Here is a 15236-nt window from a genome sequence, read left to right as displayed (position 1 = left end):
CTCTCAAAATGCCATATTTCCAGGTTGTGTCATATGCTTTTTCGAGATCAAAAAAGATAGACACAGCATGTTGTTTATTAATTAGTGCGTTTTTAACAAATGACTCACCTGTCGCACTAGGTGATCGACAGTACTTCTGTTTTTACGGAAACCATAGTCTATATCTGTTATGAGGTTATTAGTTTCCAAGTACCAAACAAGTCGATCATTTATCATGCCTTCCATGGTCTTGCAAACGAAGCTAGTTAGTGAAATAGGTCGATAAGTGGACGGATCGGTGTGATCACGTCCAGGTTTAGGTACTGGTACTACTATGGCGTCACGCCATGATGGAGGAAAGAGACCTGATGTCCAAATATCATCAAAAATTGTCAACAGTGGACAGGACTCTGATAAGTGCTTCAGGAGTTGATAACGTATCATGAGCTTGATTAAGAGCAGTATGGAGTTCATGAATAGAAAATGTTTCATTAATATAATCTTCTCCATTACCTGATTTGAAATTAATACTTTTCTTGTCTTGTTGTTTTTGATGCTGCTGGAATTTGGGTACATAATTAGAACAGGAAGAGTGTTTAGCGAGGTTTTCACCCAGTTTGTTTGCAATATCTGATTTATCTGTAAGGAATTGATCTCCATGTTTAAGATGATGGACAGAAGATTTAGTACCTTTACCTTTAATTTTCATGGGTGTCCGAGAATTTATTTTGGATAAATAATTTTTCCAAGATAGACGTTTGTTCTGTTTAAAAGTACGTCGTGCTTTCGCATTTAAAATTTGAAATTTATTTAAATTATGCACAATAGGATGGCGACGGAAATAATGTTCTGCTTTTTTCCTTGTCTTCCTACCTTGTTTGCAGTCATCATTGAACCATGGTTTTCTCATGTGCGGAACTACAGAGGAATTCGGAATTCACTCATCCGTCATGGAATTCAATTCATCAGAGAAGCAATTAGTAGATTCTGAACGTCAATAAAACGTTCAGGTTTAAGTTTTGCAGCCCACAGTGTTTCATATAAAGACCAGTTAGCCTTTTTAAAATTCCGCCTTGATGATGGAGAAACATAAAATGGAGTTACAGATTTTAGTATAGTAGGAAAATGGCCACTTCCATAGAGTTCATCGTGAACTGACCATTGGAATTCATTTAGTAGTTCTGAATTTGTGAGTGACAAGTCGAGAGCAGAATAAATCATCTGAGCGGGTTGGGTATGTATGTATCAACCTGAATGTTACAGTAGCCTGTCTTAACTGATTTGGGTGCATTTGTAGAGGACAATGTAAACAGATGCGTATTGGTTTTGATGGTTTCGTTGTTTCTCCGAGTTGAAAAGCGTTTGACGTAGAGTACACCTTGGTCCTTCATTTCAGATCCTATATATCTATATATATAAGGTCCGACATATCATCAAACAATCGATCTCGATCTCTAACGATACCTTTGCTTGTGTTCAAGGTTTTGTGCGGAGACACCGTGACCGGAATGCCCACGAAAGATTTGATGTTCATCAGGCTGGTTGATTGTTGTTTTTTACTACATTCAACTAACAGGGCACCCGAACGTAAGCGTCTGATGATTTTCACATCTCCAGCAATACCTTGAATACCTTTGGCGACAGGAAAGGGGTTAAGCTTTAACGGTGTCTTGTCAGGATTCTCAGTCACAACGAAACGCGGCCAATGCTCAATCAATGCAGACGGTCAGTATCATCAGGGTCAGTTTCAAGTAAACGTTCTGGGTTTTTTTGGGGTGGATAGTTTAATTTGGTTCATCATCCGAGCTCCCCACCCACCGCGGAGTATCGCAAGGACAATGCTAAAGAAAGCGGGTCTCCAGCTTAGAGCACCAAGGACACCCGGATGACATGCTCCAACAGAAGAATAAAAAGATTAATAACTCCACCAGATTGGCCCATGAGTCACTGCCTTCTGGGCATACGACTCTAGGCAAAAACATGAATTTGTAAAATTGAAATTCAGAAAGTTAAAATATCGGCCAAGACCTAACAATATACATATAACAATTATCAAAGTTTTTGCAACCTTACATAAAGTAATGATCAGGGCTTGGCGTGACCAGCTGATTGGTTGAACCGGGTCCGTTCAACCACCCGTCTAGATGAAGTAAGTGTCGAAGGGGTGTGTTGAGCAAAGGGAACACGATTACAGGCCCCCAGTGCCCTCAACCCCAGACTCCCGTCCTCCACCGACATAGGGCCGCAACCCACAACGGGGGTGAACAGCTCTTGGCGTTACCCAGCACCCACCACGAGGAGGTGGCCGTTAACGGGTGCCTCTCTATTAGAAAGACTGTGTATCTGCGTATGAACACACACATGTATGGTAACTGAAAATATATTGTCGATCCTACTCAGCTCATCCTACTCAAATTCCTACTGGATGTGTCGTGAGCAGTGATGCCTGGAACAAAATGATATATCGAAGGTAAGTAATTCCATTATTTGCAAAGACATGTTCTTTTATAAATGATATAACAAATATGATCTTAGCTGAGTTACCAATCTGTAGGTGTACATACGTCCGTGTTTGCTTATTGAGATTATTAGGCTGCATAAAAAATATCACATGTTTCTTGGCCACATATTGTTTTCTAAAGTGACGAGCGCGATAGGACTTTTGTTTAAGTTTTGATAGAAAAAACTGTAACGCGGGAGCAACACATTTGTTTTTGTTCTCTCCGAAAAACAGTTTGGGATGTTTAGCACGTGTTAATGAGCTGTAGATTCAGTCACACTAATTCTTATAGATAATCGTTCCTATTGTGGACAAATGGATTATCGGGACGCGTCCAAGCCAAAATTATTTTTTCTAATTGTGAAAAAAAAATTTGTTACGTGCACATATAAAAGTGAGGAGCCGATGCCGGAGAAACATTTCACTTTTTTTATTTCCCCTTAGCAGTCCGGTTCAGCCTTACATGTTTCAATTTAAAGTAAACAAAATAAAACTAACATGACACTCAAGAGTTTATCTGTCAGTATCAAGGAGAATACGACGGTGGAAAGTTTAAATGGACATCAAAGTACTATCACTGTCACCTGCGTCAGTATGCACCATAGTATCCCTAGGACCCTGGCTGAGTTTGAGACAAACTTGTCTCAGTCACCCCTGTCCCCATGGTCCCTACAATGGTGATCTACCTTCTGTTGTTGACAATTTATAACCTGGTTTTATATTCTATTGTTATCAATAGTTATACTGTTCTTGCTTTCATTATAGCATAAATTCGAAGTTGTGGTAGTAGTTATTTTACTGTCCGTCATTGACAGGTTTTATGATTACTATGTACAAATATAATTGGATGAAATATTGCTGATGTGGCGATAAACTGTAACTCACTCAGGCACTCGGTACGGTGAGGCTTGTAAATTGTGATCTCTCGGTGATCAGGGATACAGAACCATCTAGTTTCTTTACGTAGATCTCTCCGCCTTGAGCCAATGTTCCTGCTGGGACAGATGCTGCAGCTACAGCAGCTCTTGGTAAATGTGCTCCTCACCTTGCAGCTACCTGGAACTACACTGAACTAAAAAGCAGTCCAAGCTCCAAAACAGATGATAGTCATATGAGAACTTTGACAGCCTGATCTTGGCAACGAATACCAATAACGTGCTTGGAGTCGGTTCATTATTCACTCTGTGCCTGTCACTGATTAAGTTATGTCAAATGTTAGATAATCTATATCCCATATATCAACAAGCATTGTCAATAAGGTGATGTAATCCGCCTGTTGCATTGCATTAAATCAAACTTAAAAAGAATTGAAAGTGAAGGTCGTAGTTTAAGATGAAGTAAAATGTCAACAAAAACATGACTCTGAAACTGTCTTGAGAATCAAGTAAAGGTCACGAAAACCGACTGGTCTCTTCATCTTCCCTTAATAAAGCTTCGTGTTGAATATGAAGAAAATTCAGCGAAGAGATCTTGAGATATCTCGATGACAAGAATAACATGCAGTTTACAGGCTGAAATCTTCAGTGTCGCCTTGTCCTCGAACATTAACTGATTCACCTCAGAAGGTCAACAAAACCATCTGGGCCCTGTACCCTCCCTAGATACAACTTGGTGTTGAAATCTAGTTAACTGTTCTTGAGATGTCTCCTGTTTATTAATTCTTCACTTCCGAATAGGACCCGTGAAAATCCGGGGTAGAATAGGTCTTCAGGAACCTATGCTTGCCATAAAAGGCGACTATACTTGTCGTAAGAGGCGATTAACGGGATCGGGTGATCAGGCTCGCAGACTTGGTTGACATGTATCATCGGTTCCCAGTTGCACAGATCAATGCTAATGCTCTCGATCACTGGATTGCCTGATCCCGACATGTACAGACCGTCGGCATACATCTGGAATATCGCTCGGTGCGTCGTAAAACTAAACTCACTTCCCACTAGCATAAAACTGACCACAGCTATTAGGGAATGTAAACTGCAAGATTGAACACGATAAGCTTGGAATTAACATTTACGAGGCTCCTTTTTGTAATTTCATTGCCCAATTGCCTATAAAACTCATAATATAACGGTATCAACACTAAAAGAGAGTACTGATAACCACTAAAGCTTAGAAATCATTTCAGGCACATCTATTTGCGTTGATAATGTGGTTACCATGACAACATTTCAGATTAATGATCATTACGACGGGTGGCCATGTAATACTTTAATGTTCATGAATTTTGTATCCCTTGTGATGAACGAGTCAACCTCAAGCTCACTGTATGGATTTTTTTCATCGTAAATGTACCTATTTCATATCATAAAACGGGTATCGCACAGTCATGATCTTATAGAGAGGGTATGTAGAGCCGACTTTCCTGCACAGAATATTAATTTCCACCAGTCAAACAAAATTGCATAAGATATATACTTTACGTTGATATAGTGCAGATCTTGCCATCAGTTTAAGTGCATCCTGAACCGACATGAACAACGTATTATCTGTATGCCGCCGTCTGGACTGGAACAGCTAGCTTGAATGTCGCCATTTTTGAAGTAAGTATCTCTTTTTGATAACCCCAAATGAGGGCTGCTATATTCATTTTACTCTTCCTCCGTTAATGTCCTCCTAATGTCCATAAATACCAAAACTGTCAAAGCTGGATTTCAACTTACCAGAGCTTTAAAACGTCGAGTTTTTGTTTTTTTAATGTTTGGCTTAATATGTCCTACTATCGCCAGCGGCTGAAGGGACGGTGTACATCCAGCTATGGTCCATGCAGGTAGCAAAAGTAATGTAAGTCGCCATGGTCCCTAGTATGGTGATCTACGTTCACTTGTTGGCGATCTATAGCTCATTTTTATACTGTCTTGTCCGTATTTGGGATCAAATTTTAGAGAGAGCTGCTAGTTTTACTTCTAAATTACTGTGATATTCGTGTTGGTTTGACTGTCCGTTGACATTGGTTTTAGAAATTGCATGCATTTGCAGGGAATTTACAACTCTTCTGTTGCGACATGGCTGAAATATATTGCCGATGGTCAATTTACCATTAATTACTATCTATAAAATTAACTGTTCTCGTCACGATGTGGCTGAAATAATACCAATATGAAATACATCATAACTCTCTCAATCCTCTACGTCAGAGGCTAATAGTATCATCCTTGAACTTATACCATCGCCAGAGAAAGCAGGTACCTTTTGAACTTCAGCAAACTGAATAACAAGTAATCACAATAAACACGTTATCATGAGCTTACTGACTAAATTTGTCGATGATGAATAAATCATAGTGTTATAACAAAACTGGATGGGATTGTCATGAAACTGCCATCTTGTTATCAGAAATGAGCGAGACACAAATGATGATGTTCTGGACCCGGTTTTTTTTAACACGTAATCATCAACTAAACACTCATCATTGATTAAATTCTTAATGTTTGAGTAGTTGATGAAGTGTTGAAATACGGTTGTATAAACCCTTACGTAAACACCCATTAACTAAGTGTGCCTCTCATGTTTTACGTTGCATGTGACTTATAGTGAGTGAGTGAGTTTAGTTTTACGTCGCGCTTAGCAATATTCCAGCTATATGGCGACGGTCTGTAAATAATCGAGTCTGGACCAGACAATCCAGTGATCAACAACATGAGCATCGATCTGCGCAATGGGGAACCAATGACATGTGTCAACCAAGTCAGCTAGTCTGACCACCCGATCCCGTTAGTCGCCTCTTACGACAAGCATAGTCACCTTTTATGGCAAGCATGGGTTGCTGAAGGCCTATTCTACCACGGGACCTTCACGGGTCGCATGTGACTTATAACTAAGTATGCCTCTAATGAAGGTCTCGTAATTAAGCCATCATTAACTTAGGGGAATCCCCTAATTAGTATCCATGATGCATTGCGGGTAAACACTAATCTATGATAGCTGTCGTCAGCAATGAGTATACATTTTGAAAACAGTTGTGAAATACAACTTCTAACAGAGCTAGTTGAAGATCACATAGGTGTGAAACAGCAAAGTGATGAACTTCATCCTTAATGACAAAAAGAAGCAGATATGGGACAAAATAACAGCCGAGATCAATAGCCTTGGGGTAAGCAATAGAAAGTTCAAAGAAATCAAGACAAAATGGGACAATAAATTACGTTTCAAAATGAAAACAAGGCGTTTCCGATAGGTAACTGATGGAACGTTATGTTGTCGGCAATGGTGATACTGATGAGTAAATGACACCCCCAAACCTTCATTAGCTTAATGATGCATTAATGAAGGGATTCATTTATTAAGGGTTTCAAGCGACTGAAGATTATCAGTGATTAACTAATGATAGTGTAATTAACGATTAAAGCTTTATTAAAGTTTCATCCAACCGAGTCCTGGCTAAACAGCCTCACCCATTTAGTGTAGGGATTGGCGGAAGTGTTGGTTTATCGTTTTTTGAATTGTTAGTTGTGACAGTATATGGTGATAACACTGTAGGAAATTTAGACCACTTATAATCATTATCAGAACTCGTGTTATACAACTGGGCGGCGACCCACCAGCGACTATCCAGATCTGTGCCGATCTTAGTTTCCACGTTCTGGCCACAGGAGCCCGATATCGCACTGTAGGTTTAAACATAGACCACATATCTGCACGCACGTCGTATATAACATTCATCAATCAACTTCGTATTACGTAAAGTATACATTCTTACTTGTACTGAGCACATCAGTGACTTCATTTTTTGTTTGAAAACAATGGTATGAACTATTTTAACTGCTGACTGGAAATCTTGTCAGTCTTGGCTCTTAACTCAATAAGGCCGAGAGCCGCATATATGCGGCAAATCAATTAGCTTCTCACAGCGAGAGCCGCATATTGGGGGTAATAAAAAGCACCTCTTATTCAGCGAGAGCCGCATATTGGGGGTTATGAAAAGCACCTCTCATTCAGCGACAACCGCGTATTGGGGGTTTTACATTTTAAATTCGTACATTACCTATAATTTCAATCAATTTAGCAGTAATGATCAAAGAATAGCCTTTCTTACGAGAGAGATTACTTTCTGTGCTAATCAGAAGAACTATTAATGTGTTTTGGTAACAAATGCTTGCAATGTCGGGGGCTTATACAGGCAAATGAACACATGTCTGCGAGAAAAGGGATTATGAGATGTTGTTACAGGAGGTACGTGTTTGTTACTCGTCATTGGGAGTGAATACTAAGATACCATGTTTGCACATTGATCGAATTAACGGTGACAAGTTTACGAAACCTTCTTCTAAATTAAATCATTCATTCATTCATTGTAATAGTTCATATAATGAATCGTAGACATAAATAGCACTACTGTATTACACTCATGTTCGTGTAGATTTGAAATAAACCAAGTTACTAATTTAGACCTAATTCTTTTGCGACTATTGATTTTTAAAGTTGACAATAATACATAATCGAATATGAAGTGATAACTCTTGAATCTACTCATAATATACATATATAGTACACATAAACCATTCAAAGGTAACTGGGGTATTTTGTTCAAGCTGTATCGTGCTTATTTGAAATGTGATATTTCAAGGCAGTTTACATAAGCATTGTGTAAGAAACGTTTGTACTTGATCTCTGTAATTATCGTATCCTGTGTAATGATCACGTGTATCAGATCCATCGTCAATAAAAGGAGGAGAATATATCAGTTTCGGAATTGATGCGTATAATCATTCAATCAGACAACACTAAATATATGAACACTTCTTTCAACCTTAAAATCACCGCCTCTGGTCGAATGCATGTCCAGGTAAACTTTTGTCCCGAGACAAGGGTAAAACATACTTATGCGCTGTTACATCATTGGACAACCTGTTTTGTGGAGTCACTCCCATTGCCAATCTTCCGAACCTCGTTTGCTTTCAAAACAAATATAGGTGTGCCCATCTTCATAAATATTTGGGGAGATTCAACTACAAGTGTATACATCACAATAAATCAGTATCGTGTTACTATTTTGAATTCTATAATACATGTACTTGAATTATGATATTTATTCATAACAATGTACAGATTATATTGAAATGTTCAGCAAGCCATTATGTTTGATGTACAAGTAGTGTGCGCAAAAAGTATACGCAAATAAATACTATCTCTACTCAATGATTGGATTGGGTTATCCGGGGTAAAAATAATCGGATTGTAGCGCTTTGATACACAAAGTTTTTCATGATAGCTAGAGTTGATAAAGCCGAAATCTAGCATATCGATTGGTCAACGATCTAACCAATAGTCAATCTGTATCCAAGCTGTCTAGTGACCGAACGTACTCTTCAGAAATTTAGCCCACGCCCCATCACCTGCCATTTCCAATGTGACAGGTACATCATGATACGATTGGTCACAGATAACAAATCAGGGACTATATTGAACAGTTAAGATACAAAACGTCCTATTCGGGAACTTTGATGACGCCCATCCCATGACCCTTTGTCTTATGTATGTGCAAAGAATAGCATTATACAATATGTATGCATGTATGTTCGTATATTTTCTGCGTTAAATCTAGATGAACCAAAGCGACAAACTGAATCTGTTATATGTTATATAAGTCACAGACTAGCTTATTAGTACTTACCTTAAAATATTCAGTAAACACTAGCAATGTATCAGCAAAAACGCTACTTTCATAGATTATTATGCCTGTGCATAAATTCTTCTTTACTGCCATTGACATAGATGTTTTGAACAATTTAATCTCTCACAATGATATGAGAGGGACATCATTTGGTTTAAGTATGTCTTACATACAATGAAATGGACTGGCAAACGTCGAGAAATCAAATGCAGATGTTCAAGCTGTGATGTGTTTTTATGCGTTGACTGTTTTGAGGCCTACCATAAAGACTTGTTCCAAGGACAATAACGCTTCATGCACTAGTTGTGTTGTACAAATGGTACGGTATACCATTCTTGTCAGTTGTTGGGCACAATGTGTGAAGCCCGCGCGATACTGCTGGAATATAGCTAAAATCGCTGTAGAACTAAATTCACTCATTCTTTTCAATTTTTGCATTTCAGTGGTTATTCTTTTACATGTCCAAAACACTAAGACATGTGTGTTCACCATCTGAGAACGAATACACTCATCATAGTGTCAGTCTACTCCCATATGTCTTATGTGTTTCTTTCATACATCATTACATTAACTGATGTTATGTTTACAATACACAAATTGTTGCATGATAGTTGATACAGCCGTATCACAACATAGCCTTTGGTCAACGATAAAGCCAATAATCAATCTCTACGCTATCACTCTGAGTGTCCAAACGTGCTCTTCAGAAATATAGCCACACCCCATCACCTTGCCCTTCCTATGTGACAGGTTCTCATGATACGATTGGTCAAAGTATCAGCCAATATAATGAGTAACTGAGATATAATGCGTTACATTCGGAATATTTTATCCCTTCACATGACGGGAAGCTTTGTTTAGCATCGAGTAATGATAAATGTATCATGCAGTATGTATGTGAAAATTTGCAGGCACTATCCACCCAGAAGCATAAGAATTTTGGGTCCTTGTCACAGTTTTAGCGCACATTTTTGGTACAATATAACTAATTCCAATCAACCTGAAAGTGACTAAAACCAAAATATTTAATCTAACTCTAGTGACTGACTAGTCCTCATTTACAACAAAATCAACATCTATGTCAAGATCCACGTCCGCTGAAAAATCAGAATGTTCAGACAGCAATATGTCAGAGCAGTCAGAGTCTCCTATGGCATTTTGTGCACCACTGACACTAAATATTCACCACTACAGCACCTGGGCACTTTCATCGACATCGACATCGGCAACACTGGGGTTGGAGTGTCGAGGCGTCTTCTTCAGTCTGCTTAGTCTTTTGCAAGAACTTCAAATGTTAAAAATCCTGTTCAGTCAGGAAACACTGTATAAAAATGCTGCAAGCCACCACATAGCGTCTGTCGTTGTTTTATCAGTTGCTGATCGAGATAAAAACTAGACATTACTGAATGATAAGTGGTACCTCTTCATTAAGTTCCCCTAAACAATGTTCTATGTGACCCCTTTCAGTCTGCAACAAAGGAAAGAGATGTCTGTCATTCTTTTGACCGCTGCCTGTTCCTGTGCCCTCCCTAGCACACTGCAGGCGAGTGATAACGACTGTGTTCATCCTACGGTGCAGGAAGTTCTCCCTGTAAAGTCTAGTGATTACATCCGGTCTGTTATTGCACCCTCTATGTACGACTGCGCTGCGGAATGCAAACTGTCACGACTGTGCTTGTTCTTCACCTTTGACCCCAAGAAACGCACATGTCAACTTTTAAAGAAAAGAAATCAGAGGTTCACTGTAGGCAGTGGTATCTTCTTTAGCAGCATTCAAAAGTGGAAAATGGTTTGTATGATGTATTCCAATTGTTTTTATATGTGTGTTAAGGTATCGTAGCATTATTGTCCTCGTGAGAGAGTACGTAAATCCTGAAACATTTGATCTAAATTTATGTCTACCAGTCTACTAAGAATCTTTAAACCAGATAATGGTTTCCTTATTTAAATTTTTGACAAGGAAGATTAGATTTCTTTTTAGTCTCTCGTCTTTTATTTAAAATAAAAACTTGAGAAATTAATTAAGTGTGCTTGATATGGCGATTTCTTTTTTCAAATATTCATTCGATGAATTCATTTAGAACGTTTATCATCAGAGGAAAATAGTATCGTGTATATATTGAAGTCAATTTTGAAAGTGCTAGAATAAGTGTTGACAGTGTCATTCCACGCAAATACCTCACCTAATAGAATTTGGTTTTCACAAAGGAGCATATCTAATGGTGGAAATAGGGATATTGTTCCTAATACAAAGATGAAAAGCAAGCCGTGCCTAACATAGAGCAGATCCGTCACTCTTACATTTGAGTTATCTTCCGGTACATATGTGTACGTACGTACCATACCACTAAAGCTGTGTAAAAAGTATTTGTACATTCAGCCATTGACAGGAGCTTGTCGCAACGCATCCTGTAGCCCTGTTTCGCAGTGCACTGTAGGACGAAATGGACATCCGCTGTGTTTAAACGATGCATGTAAGTATACAGTAGATGGTACCTTAGCAGGAAGTGATGCTGGTCTCAGACTTTTACCCGCCCTTTAAACCCAACGGCACATAGTCAAAACGGACTGAAATTCGAACTTACAATCATTGGTTTCTGGTATGCCCAAGGGAGGCAACTTCACTGTGAATTTCGGATATGATGTTAATTAGTGAATACAGTGTTGACCGCTGCTTTGTCATCAATCTTATTACACGTTTTAATTTAAGGCTTCGATAAACTATAATATCATGAATATCAATGTGTTGATGTATGATGTCGAATGATTCAAATTTATCACTTTAGACATGGTTTGTTTAAGTAATTGGCATGAAGTGTACTAGAGATAACGACTGTCACGTCAATATGACGTCATGCTTCCGTGGACGGTGTCTGTGTCACCCTGGCTACAGCCACAACATCCGACGTAACTCCTGTGACAGAGGTGAGCTTTCTCAAGGCCGGGAGATTTGCGAATGGAAACGAGATAAGAAGACATGCGTTTCATGTCCTGTTACAGGAAAAAGCCCATAAAGTACTAGCTTGTTTGGTAATATATTCAATTATGTTCGGTTATGTTCAGTAAGTGACTTACTAACTTGTTGGGTCTGAAATAATTCATTTCCACGAAATGACAACTTTTGATGTACAGACCTCTGCCAGATCTTTTCTTACACTTAATGTATTTTCCACAGACGTTCATGTTAATTCAATGTAGCATAAATAAGTTTCGTTGATTTAATTTTCTTACGAATCCAGACAAATTTGTACATTTGTGGGGAATTACTTACCAACTATCGCATCATTTCTGTTCAATTTATGGAATAGCAGCAATTAAATCTACATATGAATAGGAATCCTTTAACATGGCGGGCTATGGGATTGTGCATTGTGGAACCATGAGTTGATAAATGTGATGTAGTCGAAAAAATGAGCTAAACTTACGTGCACAGAGCAGAGATGATTTCATATTTGCCTGTCAGATGATTCCAAGATCCACCCTGAACTCACTCTGAAGTAACATGTAAGATATGACGCAGCCATGGATCGAGAGCGTGACCTTCCGTTCGCAAAGCGGAATCTCTAACCTCTACACCACAGGGGTGATCCACTCATTATGAAATCAGTTGAGTCTACTAATGAAATACTGCTAGGTACAGTAATGAACTGTCAAACTTCACACCTCTCGTTTTAGACTGCCAGAATTATGGAGACACCATGACGCCGTATATAGGAATATCAATACGTGGTCATAACACTAAGATTCTCAACTGGACTTCCACGATGGAAATGTGCATGTCGGCATGTGTGCAACAAACCCTCTTATGCAAAACTATAGAGTTCAGAAGAAAGCCGCCAAAGTGCCAGCTGAGCCGTATGGGGTACCTCGACGTCACAAACGAAGAAAGACTGAAGGGTCTTCAAGTCTGGTGGTTTGCAGTGAGGAAATGTCAGGATTAGCCAGAGACTCGTCACTAGCACATTGTAGAGCATGTCCGTGTCTGAAATGAAAAGTCTAATTCGTAATGCAAGAGGTGGAATAAGAGAGGACTTCTTACAGTACAACTCGTGAAGGCCCGGGCTAGAATGCGACATAAGACTAAATTGAAGAATTGAATTCTTATTTACATATCCCTTTATGAAGGTTTAAAAGCACAGTTTTATGTCAGTTTACAACACATTGTGAAATGGACAAGAGGTTGCTAGCAGCACGTGTGTAAATCCCCACACTACGGTATATAAGGACTCCTGGTTCCTCGGCGGGTTTCAACCACCCCTTCACCCGGAAGCAACTGGACACAAGGTTAATCACCATGTATGGATCCATAGGTCGAAGTGTTTCTGTGAAATGGGCACAGGTGGGACTAACACCTAGTTAAAATTATGTTTAGTCTACCGATTTCTATTAGATTGCTCTGAGCCACTGATATCCGTGTTCACACTCGGAACATATCTTGGTGCCAGTTTCGGTGGGAATAGGATGATCCCTAGTATGGTGATGTAGCTAATTTACAGTTTTAGGTTGTGTTACATTTAATAACTAGTTTTAAATGGATATCTGTGATATACTGTTGGTTTCACTGTTCTTCGTCAACAGGGGTTTTGTTTCTAATTTTCTTGATATACAATGCAATTGTCAATTGTTCTCGTAATGATAGGGCTGCAATATTGCCGATGTGACGATAAATATTAACTCACTCACTCGCGCGGTGCCAATAGCACAACGATGATGTACAGAAACCTGGACGTAACCATCATGGTTAGGGGTTGTGACTATTAGTCTAGAATTTCACGGACATTCGTGGGTTAGTGGACGAGGTATTGCGATCTGGTGTACGTTGAAATGACGTGATACGTAGGTGATAATAAGTCCTACGTAGGAGATTGTAAGTACTGAGTCCTACGCAGGAGATACTAAGTCCTACGTAGGAGATAGTATCTCGTAAATAGGAGATACTAAGTCCTACATAGACGATAGTATTGTAATGTACAACCCAAATTAAGATTTGCCCTCGGAATAATTTCGCAGGAGTTTGCATGCGACGAGTTTTCCCATACTGACATAGTGACAGGGAGCGTCATCGCATTTATCCTCAGTCTTTAGATTAGGAGACGTAATACAGTTTGAATGACATTGAATAGATATTCAGCGTTATGTACACTCTAATGCATATCCTTGTTACCTATCAAAAACTTATATTTAACTGCCGTTTTGTCTGAGCTATTGCTTCGGCAACGTTATCCATGGAGGCGGCTATATTGATGGTGACGTCATGAGTTTATGTGTACACAGTTCGTTGACAAAATTACTTTTGCAAATTCTATATTTTGAGCATCAAAAGGCATTTCCGTGTTTATATTGAGACTCATAACGCTCTACATGTAATAGTACTGCACCCCTACTTCACCAATAAGAAATTAAAATATTTTGCTTGTTTTGTAAACAAATTACGTCAAGAGGACTGTGACGTAATTCTCGTCAGTTAGCAGTTCTTGACAGTTGGTAGTTGTTGACTAACTGCGGCGCATGCAAGTAGAGGTTTCCCTGTTGAGAAGAGGTATTTTTGTCGGTACCTACCGAGTGTAACACTACGAATGTAAGTGTTTTACTGCTCAAGCTTTGCTTGAGACTTTTATTCATATACGATTACACTCGTCGATATTAGAATTTAGTGAAGCATCCCATACATCGGGCTGACTGTAGAAATTGAAAACTGCTTTTGGTGTTTCGTTTTCGGGAAACCGTCATCTTTAATGTGTGTCATTATTAATTCAGATAAATTTATATGTAATAAATTCTTGTTCATTGTTCATTCTTGTTCCATTTGTGATCAAGTTATTTATTAATCAGTAAAAAATGTAATTAACAGGGTAAAGTGAGAGTGATCCACAGAACCAGCAGGCTACTTAAACTAGTACTTAACTGAAGAATAACTTTCTCATTTTACCCCAGTAAGCCGTTACAGTATCTCCGTATGACTTACTACTTAGTATCACCTCCTATGGAGGAGATAATGAGACACTAATGCGCTTCTGTAAGCTTCCAAAGAATATCTAAATGTTAAATTTTAAATTCAGTTTTAAACTCAAGGCACTTGCTAAGTGCTCCTGTTATCATTTTCGTTTTTACATCACATCCATTCACCGAGAAGTCGTTAATCAGTAC

At 38.8% G+C, this 15236-nt stretch overlaps 1 protein-coding gene across 1 annotated transcript in view; it reads left to right on the top strand.

Annotated features, from left to right (window-relative positions):
- Positions 1–13030, top strand: part of LOC137255476 (uncharacterized) — a 50750-nt gene extending 37720 nt beyond the window's left edge. The window contains exons 2-5 of the mRNA XM_067792911.1: positions 10557–10878; positions 11470–11563; positions 11892–12014; positions 12765–13030. Coding sequence (XP_067649012.1) covers positions 10557–10878; positions 11470–11563; positions 11892–12014; positions 12765–13030 — 805 coding nt within the window. The remainder of the gene's footprint in view (positions 1–10556; positions 10879–11469; positions 11564–11891; positions 12015–12764) is intronic.
- Positions 13031–15236: the final 2206 nt, after the last annotated feature.

Source organism: Haliotis asinina, chromosome 11 (genome assembly GCF_037392515.1).
Source record: "Haliotis asinina isolate JCU_RB_2024 chromosome 11, JCU_Hal_asi_v2, whole genome shotgun sequence".
In the NCBI taxonomy this organism is placed as follows: Eukaryota; Metazoa; Mollusca; class Gastropoda; order Lepetellida; family Haliotidae; genus Haliotis; species Haliotis asinina.
Note: the sequence above shows the minus strand (reverse complement) of the source record. Positions and strands in the feature narration are given on the sequence as shown.